The sequence below is a fragment of the Sceloporus undulatus genome, chromosome 1, assembly GCF_019175285.1.
Source record: "Sceloporus undulatus isolate JIND9_A2432 ecotype Alabama chromosome 1, SceUnd_v1.1, whole genome shotgun sequence".
Taxonomy (NCBI): domain Eukaryota; kingdom Metazoa; phylum Chordata; class Lepidosauria; order Squamata; family Phrynosomatidae; genus Sceloporus; species Sceloporus undulatus.
Genome location: NC_056522.1, coordinates 157,555,732 through 157,581,398, shown reverse-complemented (window position 1 = coordinate 157,581,398; position 25,667 = coordinate 157,555,732). Strand labels below are relative to the sequence as shown.

The 25,667-nt window shown below is 40.3% G+C and overlaps 2 protein-coding genes across 4 annotated transcripts in view; both read right to left on the bottom strand.

Moving 5' to 3' along the window:
- The window catches only part of FGF18 (fibroblast growth factor 18), a 650,869-nt gene that overhangs the window by 337,239 nt on the left and 287,963 nt on the right, over positions 1-25,667 (bottom strand). The window lies entirely within an intron of this gene.
- RANBP17 (RAN binding protein 17) overlaps positions 1-25,667 on the bottom strand; it is a 242,905-nt gene that overhangs the window by 42,769 nt on the left and 174,469 nt on the right. For all 3 annotated transcript variants that reach the window (XM_042464644.1, XM_042464725.1, XM_042464814.1), the window contains 3 exons: positions 22,803-22,885; positions 5,572-5,786; positions 1,717-1,855 (listed from right to left, as the gene is read on the bottom strand). In XM_042464644.1, coding sequence (XP_042320578.1) covers positions 1,717-1,855; positions 5,572-5,786; positions 22,803-22,885 — 437 coding nt within the window. The remainder of the gene's footprint in view (positions 1-1,716; positions 1,856-5,571; positions 5,787-22,802; positions 22,886-25,667) is intronic.

Here is a 25,667-nt window from a genome sequence, read left to right as displayed (position 1 = left end):
TTGTCCTTACTGTGAAGTCTAAGATGAGGGCTTCCATTATACATGATTTACAACCACAGTATTCCAAAGAAATAAATATTACTGCACAGCATAGGATATAAAGTATGGGTCCAAGATGCATACAATGTTACTATTGAAGATTTTTTTCAAAAAAAGATTTAAGATGTGGACTTTTATACGTTTGCTTCTCCTGCTTAATCTATATAATATTATATGCCATGCCAAACATCTTAATGGCAAAAAGAGAAAAGGAATAAATTTTTAAATAAATAAATAACTATACAGTACAGTGCTTTACAAAAAATGAAAAATGCCGATTGCCTAGTTTTGATTTTTTTTGTTTTTCTATGTACACAGTATAGCTTGCTTGCTGCAATGCTTTACTTTTAGCACATTCAGACTGTATTTTACTGTATATTTAATTGTGATATAAATACCCTAAAAGCACAGATCCTACCTGATCCTGCTGGCTAAGCAGAATCAGCCCTGGTTAATATTTTGGATGGGAGACTGGCAACAAATATTCGGTGCTGTAGGTTGTATGTCACAGAAAGGAACTGGAAAAACCACCACTAATGATTCCTTGCCTAAGAAAACCCTATGAAATTCATGGGCTTGTCATAAGTCGACTTGAAGGCACATATGCATATATACATTTGCTAATTCTTGTGTATGTTAGAATTCATGGCCGATGCTTTCAAAAGTGAACCTAAATACATTTTTGTTTTACACAGAGTGACAGCTGAGTTTCACACAATCTGGTCAATCTCAGCATTCCTATTCACAACGATCATGCTTACAAATACCCAACTCTGCCTCAAGAACAGTAAATGCTACTCAGGGGCTATGCAGACCACCTCTAAGGGGCGGCCTGCAGCCGCCTTCAGCTGCGCTGGATTTGGGCCGTGGTAACCACATGCTGCAGCACCAATCTGGCTTTTCCAGGGTGCGATAGTCGTTGTTTTAAGGCGCTCCTTTGGTGCTGCGTCGTGTGGATGCAGTGCAGAGGAGTGATGCGACACCGTGTGGAGCAGCGTGTGACATCACGCCACCCTGAGGGTGGAGTCGGAATGTGCATCATGTGGACGCTATGTCCCAACTAAACCCACAGGCTGGCCTTTATAGCCGTGTGCACAGCCCCTCAGTTTTACAGCAAGTGTAATTGTGGTAGAGTTACACTTGGACCAGGATATTCCAGTTCAAAACTCACTTTGCCTATGAAACTACTATACATTTTGGCCAAAATATTACTGACTGGTTTGTTCTTCCACATTGTAAAATGGAAATAATGGTGACAAGCTTATCATGAGGAAGAAAGTGATACAGAAATAATACCTAATTAGAATGAGAAGGGTATATTAACCTTAAAAAATCAATATTGTCTGGATGGACATTGTAAGTTCTTAACTATGAAGGAAAATACACACATTTAGCTCTAGTCATCCCACTAACACTTTTAAAAGCTGCATTAGTGAGTTCATGGTTATATTTTTGACTGTTTATCCTAGACAAGTGGACTTTTCTTCTCGAAATAGAAATCTTAAGGAATACGTACTGTACTTAATTTTTCAGGAAATGAGAATTTTAAAGAAAAATAAATGCATACTGCATTGCAGTGATAACAAAATAAAAGTCTTGAAAATCATGCCAAGTTGCTTTTGACTGCTGCAAAGTACCCTGTGCATTTTTCCGAGTTCAGTTATGTGAGTTACTTACCCAGTGCAGTAAGTCCTTCAGATATTGAAGTGAATATATACATTAGTACACGAGGCTCTAAACCAGTGATGAAACTCATATGGTCCTGCGTGAGGCATTCCAAGAGTGGGTAATAAGACTGGCTTAGTTTTCGATATTGCTGAGAGAGAGAGAGAGAGAGAGAGAAAGGGGAGGGGGAATGAGAAATTCTATGGATTATAGAAACGATTGCATTAAAATATTAAGATGCCTGTAAGGTAACTTTAACACATCCCAGATTACTTTTCATCCTTATAAAGTATATTTTGGGCTGTATTTATTCTCTGCAATTGACCATTTTGCAGTCCTTATTGGAGCCAGAATGTCTTGGGCTAGACATGCATCAGATCTTGCCCTAATAATAATAATAATAATAATAATAATAATAATAATAATAAATTTATTATTTTATACCGCCCTTCCATAGATCAGGGCGGTTCACAGCAAATATCAATAAAACAATTAAGAATACATAAAAACACCATACATAAAAACACTGACTTTGAACAGAGCTGAACCACTCTGGTGCAGTCTGATGTAAAGAGTGTGCCTCTTTCATTTTTAAGAGGGAAAGAAAGGATGGTGGTGGTTATAACATTCTTATATACAATACAATATATGTATTGTATATTGTCCATTGTATTTTTATATTGTATTGTATACTGAATTTCTTGTACACCGCTATGATCTATTTGGAATAGCGGTTAATAAATAAAACGTATTATTATTATTATTAGTGTCTCATTTCATTTTTCTTTCTCAGTAACGATTACTGAATTTCAGCTTTTTATGTATGCATAAGAATACTAACACTTTCTGATATATTTTAACAGAAAAAGAGGCCTAAAAGCTAAACAGATTAAAAAATGCTATATTAAATGAAAGAGCCTGTTGGAGCCCTTGACATTGTGAAGCTGAAGTCCAACATAAGGCTGGGTGCAAACTTCATAGAAATTCCATATGTTTCCTCAGACACTGTAATCTAGTTGTCACTAGATGACCCTCAATTGCAGAAAGTGACACAGTAATAGTAATCCAACCTTACAGATAATATTGCAATAGCTGCTCATTAATGCTTGCCCCATTGCACTCTACCACCTGTTGCTTATTCCATATCACTAATGATGATTTGCTGTTCCATGCACAGGGGTTGGGGAGTGGGACCACTACTAAGCTGGTTGTACAAAAATGCCCTGCTTAAATGCTTTGTCCCTTTAAGTCTACAAAAGCAATCACAGGCAATCACCATAGTGCTGCACTGCCACTTCTTCAACTGATACAGATCTATCTGATGCAGTGGGCAAAATGAAAGAAATAGACCACCTGACACAGGGCAGTGTGGAACAGAGTTTGTATTTTTTTTATCCCTCCTTTGATCATCTATAGCTACACTATCCTCATGTCATTGATCCCTGTTAGGTTCAGTTTGGAAACTCTTGGGCCAAGCAAGCAAGCAATCATGACATCCAGCTGCTGCTTCCCTCTTGGATAATGGAAATCCTCAGCTGAAAAGACAGCTGCTGGCAGTGATTTCTGATGGATCAGTTGCTTGTACACCAGATTGGACCTGACCACAGCCTCAATAGTATGTGGGGTTTCACTGGAGTCAGGAACAGTGGAAAGCCACCTACTCCCCTCCTTCCCAATCCTTCTTTTCTATCTGGCACATGCCTGGTGCATGCACACACCACTTACAGCTGCTGGATTACTCAGATCAACCTTTGGGTCTAGGACCAATCTTGTGACTTTCTCTATGGTTAATTTGGGATGGGAGAGTTCAGCAAATATTATCATTCCCTTCCTTGACTGATTTATCTCACTAAGAAAGGTGCACTGCACATCTGCTTACATCATTATAAACCATTGTATAGAAGAGAGTTTATAAGTTTGTCCCTGGTATGCAGAATCAGGATATCTATACTTTGGTCTGACTAGCATTTGTTTTTGTCATGTGCTTTCAAGTTGAGTCTGACTTGCAGTGACTCTCTTATAGGTGTTTCTTGGTTATATTTACTCAAAGGAAGTTTGCCATTGCCTTCCTCTTAGAATTAGATAGTGTAACTTTCATAAGTATGTAGCGATATCTTGTAGCACCTTTGAGACTAACCGAAAGAAATAGGTTGGCAGCATGAGCTTTCATAGACTTAGTCTACTTCTTCAGATGTATTTGAGGATCACAGAATCATAGAATCGTATAGTTGGAAGAGACCACAAGGGCCATCCAGTCCAACCTCCTGCCATGCAGGAACTCTCAATCAAAGCATCCATGACAGATAGCCATCCAGCCTCTGCTTAAAGACCTCCAAAGAAGTAGACTTTAGTCTACAAAAGCTCATACTGCCAACCTCTATCAGTTAATTTCAAAGATCCTACAAGATTTCTCTACATACTGTTTCTACAGACTAAGGGCCCATATAGACAGGCCAAAATAAAGCTGCTTTGGGTCACTTTGGAGGTATGCTGTTTAAATGATGTATACATCCTAAGAGTCCAGAAGCTGCACCAAAGCCACACTCTGGTCCTTAGGACTAGATCATGGCTTTGGTGCAGCTTCCAGACTTTTAGGATGCATGCATCAATTAAACAGCATACTTCCAAAGTGACCCGAAGCAGCTTTATTTTGGCCTGTCTGTATGGGGCCTAACACACCTATATCTTTGCATTCTAACTTGCATAAGGTCACCCAGTGGGTTTCCAAGACTGAAAAGGAATTAAAAATCTAGAGTCCTAGTCCATCACTCAAACCACTGCACCATGTTGCTTGTCTTGACTAGCATACTTGCCTTTATATTCCCAAAATCACATATATTTTTCTCTGGGATGGATGGATGGGTGGATTGTATAAACCAAGGTAAGGTCACTTTAGATAGATGAGTGCTATGTAACACTGTACAGAAAGAATGTCTCAATCAATTCAGTGCTAAGTCTTTGACAATGGCAGGATTTTACTCTCTCTCACTCGGCAGATAGTAGACTGTAGCATTACTTAACTAAAGGCAATCCACAGGGCAGATACCAGTTTAGAAGCAATATGCCCTTGTTTCAAAAATAAAGGATTGCCAGTGGGGCCCATTACATAAAATACAGTGCACCCCTTTTTTACGTGAGGGATCCGCTCCAGACCCCCCCCCCCCCAGTGTAAAAAAAAGCGTATGCTCAAACCCCATTGAAAATAATGGGGCTCATGCATGGCACGGCAGCGCATACGCACCATGGCGCACACCTTATTAGTCTTAATGGGATGAGCTGCCCTGCACGCCATCGCGGGCTCCCTCGTGGCTTTCATCATATGCTGAAAGCCACGTATGATGTGGGTGCACTGTAATAGAAATTAAATATGGGGTTGTTTGAGGCCAGTCATCCTTTTGTATCCTGATCTACCTGAAAGAGTTGCTGTCAGAGTAAGAAGACAGTCATATAACCCTTGAACACACTAGAGAAAAGGGGGAAATATATATATATATATATATATATATATATATATATATATATGCATGCATGCATGCATGCATACATACACACAATTTATGGCAGCTGAACAAATTGAGACAGAAAGCAAAATAATCCTAGTGACATTCAAAGGTTATTATGGACATAGATGATCATTCAGCCAATATCCTCTGTGTTAAAATATTTTGAAGTGAATAATCATCATTTATGTTCCTGGAAATACAAATTGTATTTTTGACTGTAACAATACAGAATAAATGTAGGTAGTTGAGACTAAAGAGAATGGTATTTGAAGTGTTCTAGATGCCCCACCCTTCTCTCCATTTTAAGCCTGTGGTGGTGATTTCATATTTTGCATAAAGACTCCCAAGATGAATAACTGCTTACTAGCAAATCACTGTGGGATACTGAGAGCAGCATTTTGACAAAGGCCTGAAGTACATTGTCAAAGTGGTTGTCCCCATACAACTTGAAGACGCCAAAGCTGACATAATTTCCACACAAGGAAGATTTGAGTGCAGAATAACAGATGGAAATACCCTTGAGTTTCATTGGATAAACTTGATCTTTTGACAGTGTCCCAAGAGATAGGATCTGATTACCTGTTTGTAAGGAGAGGAAAGAAAGAGATAAAGAAGAGAGAAATTGACATAAGTAATTGAAAATAACAGTGTCACCTAACATTTTCATTTCATCCTTTCTTTAAATTATCCAATGACACATCTAAATTTCTATTTTAGAACAGTAATCACTACATTTTAAAGGAATCACAAAAATATATTACAACAAAAGTTGAAGATATACAGAATAGGGTATGGGCACTAAGTCTGATCTTCTTTCTGGATAGTGGGCCCAACAGCAAGTTCCCAAAGCAAGAAAATAATGGGTAATACATTTTCTTCAAAAGGTTCCTTGTTTTAAAACAGATTAAATATAGAACATAAACAGAAATACTTCATTTTAAGAGCCAAATGTTTGCACCAAACCAGGATCAGTATTTTATGACATCAATATCTCTTTACCCCAGAAATACAATTATTTTGCATGAGATAATGGCTGATTTGCTGAACAACTCAAAGGAACATAAGAACCTGTCTAATACTAAGTCAGGCCACTGCTTTATCTATGGTGATTAGGCAGAAGGGTTTCAAATAAGGTATCTGTCCTGGCATTTATTGTGAACTGCATCTGATGCCTTTTACCTGCAAAACATGCACTCTAGTTAAGCCATATCCCTTCCTAAACTCAAGGGCATTTGAAAGCATGTTACCGATAATAAAAAGATAAAGCACCTTTCCATTTAAAGTTTAGCAGATTATATCCCGCTCTTCAGCCACAAAGGCTCTCAGAGCAGCTTACAAATGGTTCATTAGATAGTTCCCTGCCCTCAGGTTTACAATCTAAAAATACATGACAAAAAAGGAGAAGGGAATGGCAGTGGGGAAGGGGATCAGGTCCAGCAGTTCTTTTCGCCTTCTGAGGCCTGCTATGGCAGACAGACTAGAGGGAGGCTCTCTTTCTTAATCTAGGCTAGGCCTGATGGAGATGGCCTGCCTCTCTCCCTCTGAGGCCGAGGAGGTAATGCAGGTAACAGACCCTTGTCTCTGTCTAGCAAAAGGACAAACCTTTGCCCACTATACCCAGTGCAAGAATAAAGTACAAGTTTAATCAGGGCTTCAGTACTGCAAAAAGCTAGTTCACTGAGGGAAGCAGAGGTCCAAAGCAGTAGGAAACACAGCATCCTCTTCCTTCCTACAGCCCCGATGATTTCTGTGATCCCCAGTCTCTCTGCTGGGTGTTGTTTGGTAAGGCCTCCCTCTAAGCCCTGTTCTTATAGTCCAGCCAGGCAAGGCAGCTGTGCTGGGTGGTGGTCAGTGCCTGCTGAGTGGGGGCTTTAGTCCTGCAAAGAGCAAGACCTCTGAGGGAAGCAGAGGTCCAAGGCAGTAGCAAATACAACAGCCGCTTCCTTCCTGCACCCCCCTGATGGTCTCTGTGGTTCTGAGTCTCTCCCCTGATGGCTCTTCTCTCCCTCAGAGGCCACAGTAGTGGCAGCTGGAATGGAAGAAGGGTGCCTAACCATCTGCTGGGACTAGGCAACAATGGCTCTTCTCTCCCTCAGAGGCCACTGCAGTAAACCTCTTGTTACTGAGGTTGAAGGAAAAGCATTTTGAAGGATTGGACAGTGTTCAGCATGAATCAAAAGATAAACTCCTAAAGCCTAGAATGGCTAACCAGAATTTTGTTAATAAAGTAATACAGTACTGTAATCTAAACAGTACACTAGAATTACTGAAATGCAGAACAGTTTGCCTCACTGGGAAGGACACTATCATATCAAACCTATCAGAAACATTGACTTGGGACTACTTTCACTCATGGAGCCAGCTACACAATCAGTAAACAAGAAATTAGGAAAATACTGAATGAAATTTCAGAGTTGACATATTGAGTGAAAAACTAGTTTCTGTCAACTCACAAGTCACTTCCCAATATCCTATCCTATTTCACAGTAGGAATGTTCACATGACCCCATGTACACTGTTAATATATGTGAGAGTTCATATTGGCTAGCCCTCAAGCCAAATTGACCTGGAATTTCCCCCATGTGGAAGAACACTATGTGTCTTCATGCTTTCGGTCCTTCTTCCAACCATTGGGGTGGGGAGCATAATCAACATGTCCTTTTGGGAAACACTGTTAAAAATGTTATGATCTTGTGTTTCAACCTCATTGTGCTTTCCACATGTGAAATAGGTCCATCCAATCCCCACTAGCAAGATCAAGAGCACCCAGGGCAAAGAAATAAATAGATTTCATTATCAATGGCTAGGAAAGCACAGTCAGGAGACAGAATAGGATTTGGCCTTCTACCATAACAGTGTGCTTGGCTTCCTCTCATATAAACCTATAGCTACCATTAATTATTGTGAGGAAAATCAAGCCATGGACTCAGGAATAATACCGTGTGTGTGTGCGCGTGCGTGTGTGAAGGGTCCATTCAGCATCAAAGAAAACTCTTTGAGAGATAGCAATATTATTCCTTCCTCACTTGACAGTAGCTACAGGATTTCTGGGATGAGCAATATTTTCCAATCATACACACAAAAAGAACTCAGAACTGGGTTTAATATTAAGGATTCTGTTTCTGCTTGGATCATGCTTCTGTTTGGATCAAATGCGCTAATTATGCCCCCTGAAAAGTAAGACTGAAAAGAGAACTGGGGAAAAATAAAGATACTCTGAACAAGTTTCATTAGCATGCTCTCCAAATAAGAAATGCATAAATTGAATGAGCATCTTAGTCTATCTTAAATATTTCAGTGACAAAAATAAAACTGAACTATAATAAACATTCTACCTGATCCTAACTTTTCCTCTTCATCATCTATATGAAAAGAACCACATACTCCAAAAATATAATAGGATTTCAGTTGGCAGCCCAAGTCTTTGGTGTATGTTAAAAAGAAAGAAAGAAAAAGGGCCATTTCATCCTCAGAGGAAGGCAATAGCCAACTTCTTCTGAAATCCTCATGATAGGGTCACTATAAATTGAAAATGACTTAAAGGCACTCAACAAGTCTCAAACAACTGGACAGCAGTACCTTGGGGATTAATCCTTGGGGATTAAAGACCGAAGAAGAAAAGTGTAAAAGTTTAGATACTAAATTCCTGGAATCAGACAATCCTGGCCACTGATCTTAAACATAATTTAGCAAACTCTAGTGCAGGGGTAGGCAACCCTTTTGAGCCGGGGGCCGGGTTGCTGTCCCTCAGACAACTGGGGGGCCAAAGCCAAAAAATAATTAATTAAATCAATTTTTTAAAAAATTAAATAAATAAATAAACCGAGACAAATGTAGGACAAACTTTTCAAATGGAGGGCACTTTTAAAATAAAAAATGGAGGACACGTGAAAAAATTTGCTGACATTAAAAAAAAGTTAAGATAAATGCATGTTTCTGAGGTTTCTATAGACAATTGTCCCACCATGCCCCTCACGCGAGACGCCAAAGGCCCTGGCGGCAATCGGCGGCAGGACCAGGCTGGGGCCGGTCCCAAGGCCTCGCTGGGCCGCAGGTTGCCTACCCCTGCTCTAGTGGTTTGGATGTTGGACTAGGATACTGGAAACCAGTGTTTGAATCTCTGTTTGACCACAGAAACCCACTGGGTGACTTTGAGCAGTCACACTCTCTCAACCTCAGTGGAAGGCAATGGCAAAACCCTCTCTGAACAAATCATGCCAAGAAAATACATAACAGGTTTACCTTAGGGTCACCATGTTGGAAATGATTTGAAGTCTATCAACAACAACAGTATACCCCAAATCAAACTGCAAGTATTATATAAGTGCCTAAGGTACTAAATTCCAGCTAAATTTTCTTAGTAACATTCTCAATACTCCCTACCAACTCTAGACTGTTGTTTGTGCTGGATCAGGGAGATGGCTATGCACCATTTTTTGTGGTCTGAGTGCTTTGGGGAAGATATTACGGGATCTGCCACTACCGTCTACAAATCCTGTGTTCCTAAGCTTCAATTTTATGTGGCCACCAAGCCCATCAGCACACACCAATGTTTCCAGTGCTGTGTGAAAAGGAATTATAAAAACACCTTCAACAAGTAATGCTTTCAAGCATGCATTCAAAGTGTGTTGTCAGTGTCTTGAAAATTGTGCCCCTTATTTTCTGAGTTGAGAACTTATTATCTATAATTTGTTAGAAAGTTTAACAGCAATCAATCAGTCACCAAGAACTTGATCTGCTTAGCTCAGGACAGAAATAAACTACATGGGGAAATCTGAAAGACCTGTAAATAAGTCGACCTAGGATTTTGGGGTCAATTTTTAGGCATAAATTTTTAGACTTTAGAAGAGTATATATGGTACATGTGACTGGTACATGTGACATCTTCCTCATCTCTCCTATTACTTCACAAGGAGTGGTAAATATGCAATCCTCAGTTGAAGCAAAGGAGTCAGTGTTATGCCAAGAGGGCAAAAAGTGTGGTTCCTAGCTGTCAATTTCTAACTGGGCTGAAAAAAATCACCTTCCTTTTCAGGGCACAATCCTCAACAGATCTCTCGTGGTTCACAAATTATTAGTAATACCACCTTCTTAAAACAGCAGGATAATATCTGTAGGAGGATTTTAGAAAACACTGTCATGAGAATAACAACAATCTTAGACTGAGTGAACAGAGTGAGGGGCAGGCAAGAGGCTGGATAACAAGCAGGCAGAAAATAGAATATAGCATCACCAATTTCCCATGTCCCTATTTCCCTCAGGAAGAGCAGATCCCCCAAACACTGGGGTAAACAAGGGCTTATCAATCATTTGTCTTATTATGGGGTGTTACTGTTGAATTATGTCAACATCTTAGAGCTCCATTCTCTGCATCTCTGAGCTACCAATACAACTAATTAAGGTTTGTGATGACAAAGCATGATATACAGCCACCCTTCCATTGCTTAACTGTTCAATAGGGGAGTCAGTGTTCTGGTCTTTAAATTTTAAGGAATATAGCATTTTGGCAGCACAATGTTATCCTTGAAATGCTTTCCATTTTCTTGGAAGGCATGCAAAATCAGGCTGGTGGTAAGCAAACCATCTACTATTTCTATTATTTCTTTTTATTGGGGCAGCTGGAATAAATAGTAGTACACTCAGCCCTCCATATCCACAAATGTTTTACCCATGGCTTTCCATGGTTTGACAATATTTTAAAAATGTATAAATTCCAATAAGCAAACCTTCATTTTGCCATTTTATATAAGGGATACCATTTTACTGTGCCATTGTATTTAATGGAACTTGAGCACCCATGGAGTTTGTTATCCATGGAGGATCCTGGAACCAAACTTCAGCACATACTAAGGGACAACTGTACCTGTCCAACAATCTGAACTCTCCCTTACCTGTTGTGGGAAAACAAAGGGAAGGAGAGAATGCCTTCAACATGCTGCTGTTACTGGACAGAACACTGAACAAAGCAGGGGGCTGAACAGTAGTGACTATTTAGCAGGTGTGGGGGCAATTAAAAATACAAGTTAAAACACTATTTCAAATGAAGCTACTATTTTTTGAATAACAGGCCTGATGCAATCAAGTTGAATCAGCAGAGACTAGACTGACAAAAAATAAAAGAAGAAAGCATTATTTGAACAAACTTGGCGTGTTTATCTTTAAAAAGTAAAAAAGAACAGGATTTCGTGTGATATTGAAATATGTAGCAATTTGTCGGATCCTAAGTCTTTCAACACACAACTGCAAAATGTCAGTACTGATACTACTCAGTATGAAAAAGGAAGGGATAGTGACTAAACAGAAAAAATGGAAATTTATTAAAAATAATAGTAATAATACTTATTACATAGCAAAGAACAATTTAACTTTTTAAAAAAGATGCACTATTTTATGAAGTTGCTAGGATGGAATGGATTACAACATTAAGCTTTATACAATGGATGTTCTAGCAGCAATTTAAAGCTCATTAGAAATAATGTCCTTGGCTACTGAAAAATGTGCTAAAAAGTAATCCTCATCCAAATGTTACCTGGACTATGAGAACAGGAAATTGTTCTGTGCTACTGTGCCTAACCTTGATACTGACCCTGAACAGTAACTACTAGAACAGCTGAAAGCTGCTGCAAAATTAAAAACTTACATCAAAGTATATCATGACAGAATGTAGATAAATAAAATACAACATATTGAAAATATTATTTTTCTGTCAGTCTTCCAAAATGGTGAGTGAAAGTGTTACTGAAAAGAACACCACTCACAAACAATACATACTTTAGGTTCTAGAACAAATCATTTTCAACCTAATGGACTGATATTTTAGCACTTCTGAATCCTATACACACACACACAGAGAGAGAGAGAGAGAGAGAGAGAGAGAGAGAGAGAAAAGAAACAATTACAACTAACAGAAGCAAATATAGGAATAATCTGTTACACTGGGGGGGGGGGAATAACTGGTGGCTCCCTACATCAGACAGAAGCACTGGCCTACACTCTGATGGGATAAAACTGAATGGCAGTACAACTGGCCCTCTACATTTACAGGTTTGACTTTTGCGGATTTGATTATTTGCAGTTTTGATTAATATGTTCTCTTTAGTAATCGCTAAGACCTCCAGCGCAATTCTGCTGGACGTTGACCATAGGGATGTGCTAGCAGTTCCTAGAGAAAACACTTCTCTAGGCATTTGTAGGTCCTCCAGCATAATTTGATGATCAACCTCTGGCAGATGTTGATCACAGAGTTGCATGTGAGTATCTGGAGATTCCTAGAGACATATGTCTTGTGTGTGTGTGTGTGTGTGTGTGTGTATACACAAATGCGCGCACCCACACACACTCACAGCCGTTTTTCCACCCCAGTGAATGTAGGGGGACCACTGCATAATGTAATACAAGAATGTGCATAAGAGGAATGCTAGTGGATCCCGTGGCACCTGCTTAACGCATGCCTTTTTGCAAAGGATGCTGAGCTAGACTTTGAACTAAGAAAATATTTTTCATGTTCATAGACAAGTGAATGTACACAAAGTCACTTAGCTTACATTGGTTTTGCCCTGGAAAAAGATTCTGAGTACTCCCTCCTCCTTTTCATTTTTACCTGTATATACTCAACTATAAGTCAACTTTATTGTATAAATTGAGGGCAGGTTTTGGGGCCAAAATTATGGATTTTGCCATGACTTGTGGATAAGTCAAGGGTAAAACTTGGAGGTTCTTTCACTATGTGTATGTGTGTGCGCAGTAAAAGGGACTCTAATTGAGGCTTTTTGCTTCAGTGTTTTAACTTTGGTCTCAGCCTTCATTTCCCAAACACCTCCAGCATGAGCAGAAGAGGGACTCTGTTTGTTTAACAGTAATCTATCACCCAGGATTCTTTCTGCTTGGTTCAAAAGAAAAAGAAAAAACTCTTTTCCCATTGCATGAGGAAACCTGAAAGAGCTGCTATCACATTACCATATTGACTCATAAATAAGTCAACCTGGAGTTTGGGGTCAATTTTTGGGCATAAATTTTCAGACTTATAGATAAGTATATGGTAAATTACATGAGTGAATCTTTGGGATTCTGATTTTTAGAAAGCTGCACATCTGAAGTCAGAATTCTGTACTAAAATATGATAAACTATGCAAAAATCCCTTTTAACATAAATATCATTACAACCTTCCCTTCCTTCTGCTTTATCATTGTTACTTTCAGCTCTATTCAAAAGACAATCTAATGAAGCAAAACAAAACTAACTCAAAATTGGTGTCTGGTTTCAGTAACAAAATGGGTAAGGGGCCAATAAACTGAAGCAGACCCCCCCCCCCATGGAAATACTGTTAGTGGGTTTGTTGAGGAAGGTGCAGCTCACTCTGTTCTAACTTGCAGAGACTCAGGTTTGTGGTCTGCGGAAGCATATTGATCCAACTCTGTCACTGGAAGCTCACTTGGCTCCTATGATATGGAGCGCCTTTTACCAAATGAGGATGAGGAGGAAGGTTTAGCCCCTCTTGGACTGAGACAGCTTTGTTTAAACTTCAAGGCCATCCTGTTGTATGTGGGACTGTCTTTAAAGAATTCTATATTGTAAATGTTACAGAGTGCATCTGTGAAGTTTTTAATTGGGTCCAGATACTGGAAACAATTCTCACCAGTGGCAAAATCAGTCAAAATGAAAGAAAAAATTAAGTGACAGGAATTTTACCCCCAGGATTCCTCTGAAAATAAGTCGTTTACAGATTCTGATACTATCAAAACATCTGTTTCAATTCACCTCTTCCATACCACCAGTGATGAATTATATAGGGAGTTGGTGGCAAACTGGTGGCAACTGGTTTGGTGCTTACTTGTGGTGGAAGTAAAGATACAAGTAGGCTCCATCAATTGTCTGAGGCAGTCAGGTTGAGAAAACAGCTAACTTTCTGTAATAGGGGTTAAAGTCTGGAATCAGCTCTTTCTGTATGGCTTGACCAATTGTTTCTTGTGCGCTTAATTTATTTTATATGTGGTAATTTGATTTTGCTGGGTTTCTGGACTGTAATAAATAATTGTTGTTTTTGCAAAAAGGCTCCATCAATGTCCCCATGTTTTGATTTAGAATGGATTGTGGTCTCATACTAAATCATGTTCTGATGTCCAATTTTTTTCTTCTTCTTACATGAACTATTGAAATTCATACATTCTGTTGTTTACATTTCATAAAAATAAATCTGGTCCACACTGTAATAAGCCACTTCTTGCTCCTATGGTATACTGCAGCAGTCTGTGTCACCTAATAACATGTCAGCATGGCAAATATGTTAATGTAGCAGCAGAGCTGTAAAAAGTATTAATTACTTCCAATGAGGGATTTCTTTCCAAAGTGAATGCCAGATTCAGGATAGAGATATTCTTCAGGACATAGTAAGGAGAAAAGGTGTTCTATTTACCCTGCAAGCTTGCTCTAATCTCACTATGTCTCCCTCATCAATTTATGCAATTTGCATTTCTAAAAATCTCTACTATATTGTGTAGTTTACATATAAGCTACACAGACAACAGTTAGATAAGACATCCAGTCAATGCAAGCTTCACTCAGGGCTATACAGATAGGTGGCATGTAGCTGCCCCTTTTCGCCCCACATTGGGGTCGTAGCAACTATATGCTGCAGCCTCCGGAGGAAACCAAAAGAAGCTGCATCCTGGAAGGGGCACCATAGGTGTGGTACCACAGTGGACGCTGCGCCACAGTGGCATCATCATGACGCATACCGTGTAAATGGCCATGTGCCAAAATGGCAGCATGGGGCGAGGTCATGGCATTGTGCGTGTGAACGCTATGCCATGATTCCATGCACAGGCCAGCACTATAGAGTGATTTTAATTTCATTACGCTCCAGAAGTGCCTTCTCCAAGTACATACCCTCCAGAAGTGTTGGATTGTAATTTCCATTACACACATCTATCAACAGACAAGCTGGCTTGAACTGATGGGAGCAGCAGTCCAACTCATCCGGACATGACAGCTTGAGGAAGACAGATCTATACTGTTATTGGCTAGCAGCAGTTCTTCAGTTTCAAACAGGAGTCTTTCCAGCAAGCACTTATCTTTCTCCCACAAAAAGGACAGGTTACTTACCTGTAACAGTAGTTCTTCAAGGGGTCATCTGCCCTCACACAACTGGGCCTTGCACAAGCGCAGATCTATTCACAGAGTGTTCCAGAGCTGATTAACTCTTGGGCAGTAACCCCACCCTCCTCAGGTGTCAGCATAAATAGTGCCAATTAGATACGCCCCTCATTTTTTATGCCCATTTTGATGGTTGGAGGGCCTGCAAAAAAAGAGGTGAGGTAGTGGGGTTGTGTGAGAGAACATATGACCACATGAAGAACTACCATTACAGGTAAGCAACCTGTCTTTCTTCTTTGTGGTCTCTGTGCCTCACACAACTGTGTGATTAGCTAGCTGACAATGGAGGCAAGGTAGGCCAGTTGAGTACAGATAAAAAAAAAACACTTGGCCAAATCATGAATCTGCTCTGGCCCTGCAATCAAGGCAGTGGTATCTGATGAAGGTGGGCAACTGAGACCAGGTCACAAATCTGCAGATTTCAGGTAGGGAGATCCGTTGTAGCCATGCCAAGGAAGACACTCCTCAGGTAGAGTGGGTCCACAGTCCCAATGATTGTGGTAACCTAGCCAGTTGGTATAGAATGTTGCTGAGTTCAACTATCCATCTGGCCAGTCTCTGAGAAGATACAGGAAGGCCTGCTTTCGGGCTGCCATAACAAACAAACAGCTTGAGTGTCTGCCATATCATCTCCGCGTGGTGATGAATTCAACGGCCCATTTGGCCATTCTCTGAGGAAGTACAGGAACATCTAGGCAGTACAGAGTCATTTCCAGTGGGGATGTAGGATCATGGTGGAAGGATGGTAGAGCTGTGTCTTGTTTCAGGTGGAATGGGGCAATCAACTTAGGGAGGAGGTGGGATCAAAGCAGAGTACCACCTTTTTTCAATGAAAAAACATGTAGGGAAGGTCTGATCACAAGGCACAAATTTCCCCTGCTCACTTTGAAGATATGACTGTCATGAGGAAAACATAAGGAAAACAGTCTTTCATTTTAGAAATCTCAAATCAAATAATTAGTGGCCACTGGTTTGAATGGCTTAAACATGAGCTGAGACAGCACCAAAGAAAGGGACTAGCTTTGTCTGTCCTTAAAGAATCGTTTTGTGGTGGCACTGAAAAACAATGTAGCTGCTGCATGTGATGCTGGCTGATGATGCCAAGTAGACTTGAAAAGAGGAGACGGAGAGGCCATTATCTATGAGATGAATAAGGCATCACTTGACAGTAGGTGGTTGATAGGCACAAGGCTTGTGCAAATGAGCAGAACTGGCACCATTTTAATGTGTACGAGAGGTGGTGGATAGTCATCTCAAGGTGCTCTAAGGAAGACTGTGGTTTTACTGACATCCTTTGAGTGGAAGCCGTCAGGGAGGACATTGAGCATTTGTGGACATCCTGATGAATGCTGTCCCCTGCACTGGAGGAAAGCAAAGATGGATCTTGGTCCTATCTGAGTGTTCCCAGTGGCATTATATGAACTGGGACTGCTGGCTAACTGGTTCTTGATGCTGGTGCCTTCGGTACTGAAAGGGATCTTCGGTTCTGGTGTCGTACCGACGTTGTCCCTTTATGTGCAGATGCTTGCGTCGGAACAGTTCAGTGTGTGGCGATGGACTCCCATTTGTATGGAGTCTGGAACTGAGATCCAGTGGTCCAGTGACATAGAGCAGGCTGAGGGCAGTGTGCAGTTATGGTGTTGGTAAGGTGTGATGTGAAGCACCATGGAGTCTTTTGTGTGAATGGGAGACAACAGCCTCCAAGCTTCAGGAGTTAGGAGGATAAAGAAGTTGTTTAAGAGTTGTTAATGTCACAACTATTGTCATTACGAAGTTGAAGGCTTTCGTGGCCGGCATTTATAGTTTTTTGTGAGTTTTTCAGGCTATTTGGCCATGTTCTGGAACATGCCCGAAAAACCCACAAAAACTATTGTCATTACATTTAGTAATATATGGAATTATTAAGATGCAACATTAGTAGAATGTTAGAACGGGAGACAGCAGCCTCCAGCTTTGGGAGTAGGGTGCAGAGAGGAATCCAAGGAATCTTCCTCGTCTTAATTCCCAAAACAGAAAGCTGTTGTTAGAATGGGAGACAGCAGCCTCCAGCTTCAGGAGTGGGATGCAAGAGGAACCCAGGGATTCTTTGCCCTTCGAACTCCCAAAGCAGAATCCCTGGATTCCTTCTGCACTCCACTCATGAAACTGGAGGCTGCTGTCTCCTATTCTAACTATAGCCCTCTGCTTCAGGAGTTAAGGGGAGAAGGAATCTCTGGATTCCTCCTGCACACCAAAACTTTAACTGATACTTTGAGTCAGAAGGCTCTGGCAACCCCCTTTCCCCTCACAGCCCGCCTGCCACCCCCTTTCCCCCTCACTACTCCTCTGGATTTTTCCACTGCCACCGAGGGGGAGTGTACTGCCCACCTCGGGAGTCAATGTTCAAGACCATGTTCAGAAGTGTGAGTACCAAGATATGATCAATCCATTTGGGATCGAGATTGAGGTGTCTTTATAAAGGGGCCAGGAATGCTGAAACTCGAACTGAAATTTCTGATGCTGGGACCAACAGCAAAACCAGGATTAATTATTCTCTGTGTGGGACCCACCAGGTTGGGCCCATTGTAGGGTCAACCTGGTGTTGGAAGATCTGGGATCAGAGGTAGAACCCACTGGATTCCATAATGAACTCTGACGTGGGGGTGGTGTTTGTAGGAAAGGTAACAAATGAGGAAGCTCGTATGCCAGAACCTGTGATTATTGTAGGGATTCCGCCTCCTGAAACTGTTACATTGAATGAAGATGCCTCCTAAGAACCTCTTGGATCATCTGGTGGTTGGTGTGTGCACCCTCTACCATTTTCAGTAGGGAGGAGGGGCTAGATAAACTCAAGCCATGGCTTGGTATCAGTACCAGTACTTTGAAGCAGACTGAAGGACTAAGTGTTCCAGAGATGGTTTATTGGCTTTGTTGGTCTTCTTTTGATTGGTTGATGACTGTTTATTTCCCTTACTGGACTTATGTGGTAACTGTCATGCCCAGCCTGGAGAACAGCTTGGAGGACTCAGAGGATGAGCTAGAGCCCCTGGGACCTGAACCTGTAATGGAGGAGCCAGAGCCCCTGGGGCTTGAACCTGTAATGGAGGAGCCAGAGGCTGGCTCTAGTTCTGCTGGAGCAGAGTCTGTGGCCCCTCCAGAGGTTCAGCAGTCAAGTTTGCCTGGTGCCGAGGCTGTGGACATGGAGGAGGATCTGGGCAGTGTGCCTACCTTCAAGGAGCGTCGAACAGAAAGAGAGGGCCTTCGAAGATCTCGGAGTCTTTATCAGAAGCGTGTTCATAATCAGACACAGCTGAAGGCCGGCTCCTTGCCTTCTTAAGCACCTGGAGCATGTGTGGTTCTTTGCCAGTGGATATCTGACTCTTTTAGAGGAAAGACTCTGTCTCTGGCTCCTTTGGCTTCTTGTCTTGATTACCCGGAAACCTTGACCTTGGACTGCTTTATCGACCTGCCTATCTGTTACCCTGAACCTCGGACCGTCTGACAATTCTCTTGGTAATCCCTTTTGGTAGAACTACTGTGAATCTCCAGGACTGTGTAGCTTACACTGACTTTGCTGTGCTGGGAGGGGGTTTGTTTGTTTGAGAACTAGCTGCCTTATCAGCCCTTTGGCTGCTTTCCCGGACAGTAACTGTATTGACTGGCCCAGAGTCACTGGCATGGACAGATCCTGTGGGCCTTCCTGAGAGGAGGGCGGCAGCATTGAGGCAGATTATTGGGGTTCATCCATGAAGGATGTGGAAAGGTCCCCCAGTACCGATGAAATCTAACATAACTTATAGATGGATGTTGAAGTGGTATGAAGAGATCGATTTTCGGCCAGGTCTTCAGCCTCCTTCAACAACTGCTTCCAGAGATTAACCCAGAGTCGAGAGGCCTTGTTCATCAAGGCCTGGTTAGTGAAACCTTGGCAGACAGGGCACAAATTTACCAAATGGTCTTTTCCAAGGCAAAACAAACAAACAAAAAAAAGACAACTGTCATGACTGTATGTATGAAATATTTTCCCATCACATAAGGTGTAACATTCGAACAAGGTCCTGGAGAGCATGCAATATCGAAAATATTGATGAAGGAAAAGACTGAAAAAATAACAGAAAAGAGAAACTATGCAAAGACTGAAGTACTGAAGTTGACTGCATGATGGATGAAAAGGAACTGAGAGGAATAGCTAATTGCTGCTGCCTGAGGAGGACAGGATTACTGCCAAAAAGCTACTCAGCTCTGGAATGCTCCACGAAGGGATCTGCGCACACACAAGACCCAGTTGTGTGAGACTCAGAGACCACAAAGAAGAACCATCAGTATTTCTTTCAAAAGTACATAAGGAACTTGTACTGTTCCTTCCACTAAGAAATCCTTCAAGAATTACCTTGTGAAACAGTAAGACTGATAATTAATTTCCAAGCAAGTATATTATAAAACTACATTTAATTTAAAAATTAGCTTAATCTTTGAACTTTGAAATTATGCTGACAGGTTAAAACCTTCTTATGCAGACAGGCTTTTAAAACAGAAACTTTTTAAAGAACAGGCTGGCGTGTTGTATTGTTTTAAAGCATTTCAAACACCTTTATCAAGCAATCTATTTTAATATTGTAAAAAATTAAGTCTATATTAATGTATCACTTTTATATGTTTCAATTGTACTGTTCTTTTAATATTGTGAGCTGCTGTGGGTCCTAGTTTTGGGAAAAGAGCAGGATACAAATAACAACAACAATAACAATTACAACAATTCACCATAATTGGTAATTTTGACTAAGAATGACATTTTATGTATATGAATAATATGCTCTACACATTAACGTTCTCCAAGTTTTTGCTAAGTCTAACAATCATCTGAAGAAATTTGCTTCTGCTGCTGTCCGTCTGCTAGGTGCAAAATACTTTAAAGGAAAATAATAGTGTAACAGAACATCGCAAGGATCTAACATGACGTTAGCCACTCTGGAGCTATGTGGTGCTACTTGAAGTACTATGTGAGTGGGAACATTCAAGAAAAACTATAGCAATGTGGGGGCTTGGAGAGGTGCTCTGCAACACTTTGTTGTAGGGTAAAGGATACAACAGGGGACTACAGTCATGTTGGGGTTTGCCGCGTTGCTCGAAGCTCACTGGTTGACAGAAGGTTTCAGTGGACCATTTTCTCTCTGTTTCTCTGCTATTAGGCTATATATTGCTATTATGTTTAGGTTCAGGATTGGCTACCAGCTGGTAGTCATCCAAAAAACAAGCTATCTGTTTTACTGCTATGTATCCAGGATATAAAAGGTGAAAAAGACATCCCTTTTCTTCTACTCTCCTAAATCTCCTCCAACAGCTGACACATGAAGACCACAACACCTCATGTCACATATCCTATCAACATACATCTGTATCCAGTATACTTTGCCATTAGAGTAGCTGGGCCAACCTCTGTGAAGTCAGGCCATTTATCTGGTTGATAATTCCTTGAGGACTACATGCTCAAAGAAGGTGTGGTCTAAGAGTAAATAATTTCATTTTAGTAGAATTTTAAAAACTGATAAATTGACAAGTAGATTAACACATCCAATAGAACCATATTTTTCTGTTGTTAAGGGCCTTAGTGTCTGTCATCCACCATCAAGTAAGACAGAAGGTTTGTCTGTGCTTGGATCTCTGGCTTGTAAATCCTTGCAACTAGAATATTAATATTCTTTTCTTCAGCTGGATAAACTGGATCCCTATCTAAGGCTAGAAGACTGTTGGGTAAAGGAAATTCAGAATTATGATTGAAAGGAATTAAAGGCCTATTTAAATGTTGCATCAATGGCATATCATTCATAGCAGCCTTTTGAATAATAACCTCTTTATAAAAGTGACAAGATATAAGTGAATCAATAGAAGAGAGCAAAGACGACAAAGAGTCTTTAAGTTCTGCCATTGTACCAAGGAGCTCATCTTGTTTGTTTATTGGTTGAATTCCAGAAGAGTATGGCTGATTATTTTCCTCTGTACTATTTGAATCTCTCCTTAAGGTGCTACCATAGAATCACAGAATCATAGAGTTGGAAGAGACTGCAAGGGCCATCCAGTCCAACCCCCTGCCATGCAGGAAATCACAATCAAAGCATCCCCGACAGATGGCCATCCAGCCTCTGTGAAGTACTTCTGATACAAAACTTCTCTGGACTGAGGGTTTGGAAACAACTAAAGGCCACTAGACTTTAAATGATGGGGCTCAATCACACATAATCTGCTTGTAGATTTAAATTTCACCAATTGACTATACCAAGATTCTGGCTATATAGTATAACATTTATTTCCTGGAACACTGTTGGGAGGCAAAGCAAATTTGTGGATAGCAGTTTTATTAGATAAATTGACAAAAAGAAGAAGATACAAATCAGGTAAAATATGTGAAAATGGATTAATATATGCTCGGTTTGATATAAACATATGTAGAACAGATTTTATCATAATAATATGTTTTAGTATTAAAAATAAAATCCACCTATGTCTACTAAATATTAAATGTTATATGAAACAATAAATTTTTGATACATTAAATAATTACAGTTCATTTAGGATGCAAGTTCATTCACTGTAGAATAAATTAAGTTCACTATAGAGTGATTTTAATTTTCTTATAATTTTAAATTTCAAATGAGCTTTAAATTAACTTATTATGGTAGAGCACCAGAAACAGTAGCAGTGCCAACAGAAATGACAAACCAAAGGCCTCCTAACTGATGACGGAAACACTCCAAAACACTTGTAAAATCAAGTTTCCTTCTTGACTGGTAAAGTAATTTATCAAATTAGTCAATTACACTAATGTCTTGGATTGGTTATTGATTAGGCTAGTCCACTGCACCATGTTAGTGCATTCAGTCAGTAGTCAGCAATTTGTGGGGATGGCACAACAGGTTTTTGTCCCCCCCCCCCGAGGTCACAAAAGAAGCGGATGGGATTACAGTACATGTCACCTGTGGGCCATACTTTTCACAACCTACAGTAGGGGGCTAATCAGCCCAACCTCCAGCTGTCATTTTCTCCTTCCAAGTGACTCCTACAACAGTCCACAACATTCTGTAGATCATGATACCAACAAGCTGTTATCTCGCTGTTTTCCGCCTCAATATCCCTTCTCTTTTCATTTAATATTTAATACACTTCTGTCATCACCGAAATCATTACTAATTTTAGGTAGCCCTGTTTTGCTTCGAAACTGAAATGTTAAGGATCAACCAAGTGTGTCATTATACTGAATGCCAGTTACCCCATTGAATGTGTCTCTTAGGTTAATGAGCCTTCTTCAGAAATTCCTCTGCTTTTCTATGTCCATAATTTCTCCTATCAACAGCAGCAAATGTCAATATAATGGGAACTCAAATTCTGTTTAATTAAAATGAGGTACTTTGCTTTTCTTACTAAACCGGCAAAGAAATATATACAACAAATCACCAACACATACTCACCATAAGTGCAAATCATCTTACTAGCCTCCCGGAAGAGAAGAATCCCGTTAGGAGATGATACATCAAAATTTAAACGTTGTGATCTGAGGGAAAAAAGCAACAATGTTTCCTAAATAATCAACATCATAAGTGTTTCTCTTATACACTGATGGTGGACTCATGTGTTGAGTTACAATATCTATAAAGTCAAAATGGACTAACTGAGAAGCAGGAGAGGTTACTGGCATGCTTGTGGAAACTACACGATTTGCAAAAGAAGAAAATTCACTTGGAGGAGGGGGAAAGGAATAAACTATCTAGAAAGAAGGCATTAGGTGGCTAGCTGGCACAATGAAGAAGATGACTCCACACTGAAACATTTAGTTGTAGATCCCATGTAGGTTTTTAAAGCAGGTCTGGAGCCTAAGAACTATTCCGAGCAAAGATCAGATTGAGCAAGGATGCTGCTTGCTTTAGTTCCCTGATCATTTTGGTGCCTTTTTTCAATTATCCCATTATCACTTTTAATGTATACAGACCCTCTATACCCCTCCTTGTAAACATTCCTCTTGTTCCACACAGATGGTTAGAGCAAAGGAGTTCTGTTCATTTGGATAGACATGCCCAGGAAGAAGCTCTCAGGATTTACAGTATCTGTGTATTTTACAAAGTACAAAATGATAACATCTGGCAGATGGAAATACTGTACAGAAGGAAACTCTCATTCTGTCAATAAATACAATTTGATACTTTCTAACACATTTTCACCATGTCAAAGTGTATTGTATCATTTTAACCTGTAGAACTTAATGCAATACACAACTCAAGAAAAAGCAAACCCATCCCTAATGATGTTCTCCAAAGGGAGCAACACAGATTTTGTGCATACCAATAGGTAAATGAATATAATGAATATGCAAAGAGCTTCAGAGAGCTCTCACTCTTTGGAGAATTAATCTGTTAGTACCTCATTACTTTGTTTAATGCTATCAATGTTTGTAAAGGTGCCTTATGAACCTTTCTCCTCTGAACAGCACTTCTTCTAACAAAAAATGTGGGTGGGGGCTCTTCTGTCATACCAGTTTTTGAGACACACTATAGACACAAGGACATGTTAAAATTAACTGATTATGCTATAACTATACATATGGGGAGATTAAAATAAACAACATGTAATTATTATTTTAAACCACAGTAAAAATATCAAAATGTTAAACAGTCATTCAGAGCTTAATTTATAATGTTAAACTTATTTCAACCGAAAAAAAAGTTAACTAGATTCACTGAAAGCCTAAATTCAATTTTGGAATACATAGGACCAGTGTGATGTTCTGAACTGATACAAATGCCACTGTGTTTATATTAGGAAAATTAAGATAAAGTATTGCCACAATCAATATACATCCCAGTCCACACACACACACACGACACAAAAGTCTGCTTCAATTATAGAATCACAGCATTAATTTCCCATGCAAGCAAAATTATGCTCACAATTCAGCAACAACTGTTCATGGGGAGATATAAGCAGGGTGCAGAAAAGGAAGAGGTACTAGGGACCACATTGCAAACATACAATGGCTAAGGGAGTTCACCAAAGAATTCCAAAAAAGATCAGTATGTGTTTTACTGTCTATAGCAAAGCCTTCAACTGCCCAGATCATGAAAAGCTATGGAATGCCCTTAAGGACATGGGAGGGCCACCACGTCTGATAGTTCTGGTGGTAAATCTGTCCTTAGGACAAGAGGCTACTGTTAAAACATAATATGGAGAAACCAAATTGCTCCTATCTGTTCAACTTGTATGCAGAAAATATAATAAGAACAGCATGTTTAGACTTAGAAGAAGGAAAAGTGAAGTTATGAGAAAGGAACATCAACAATATAAAATATATGATGACACTATACTAGTAACAGAAAATACTACAGACTCGGAACAATAACTAAAGAAGGTCAAAGAAGAAAGTGCAAAGGCAGGCCTACTGCTGAACATAAATAAAACAAAAAAATTCAACCTAGATATCAAGGAAATCAAAATAGTTGTTCTCGTACCTTGGATCAAATACTAAGAAGAACAGAGATTGCAGTCAGGAAGGACGGCTGAGACAACTAGCTAATATTCAAAAGCAAAAAGATATACAATAGAACACTAAAGTCAGAATTGTTCGAGCCATTGTATTCCCTATTACCATGTATGGATGTGAAAACTGGACAGTGAAGAGAGCCAACATAAAAAGAAAAATCAGATCATTTGAGATGAGGTACTGGGAGAAGAGTGCTGAGGATACCAGGGGCAGCCAAAAAGCCAAACAAACGGGTCCTAGAACAGAGCAAGCCTAAACTTTCCCTGGAAGCCAAGATGACAAAATTGAGGCTGTTGTATTTTGGCTACACCATAAAAAGGCATGACTCATTAGAAAATACAATAATGCTAGGAAAGTTAGGCGGGTTATAGACCACCGCTTTGAGGCGGTCTGTCGCCGCCGCCGTTTGCTCCGTAAGGGAGCCGCTGCAGCCACACCGCACGGCTCCCTTGCGGAGCAAAAAAGAACCTCCAAAATGGAGCTTCTTTCTGCGGCGCCCTAATGACGTGCATCGCTGGTGCACTCGCGATGTCATTAGCGCCACGACACGTCTGGATGCTATGCATCCAAGACGTAAACATGGCGGCCCCCATGTGGAAGGGGTGCTGCCATGTTGTACGTATGGAATACGTACTAGGGTTAGGGGGGTGCGGAAGCACCACCCCTTCCTAACCCTAATACGTATTCCATACGTATTTTTTGGCGGTTTGTAACCCGCCTTAGAGGGTAGTAGAAAGAGAGACAGACCACACACAAGATAGATAAGACTCAAGGATCTCAAGAGGCTGAATCTACAGGACAT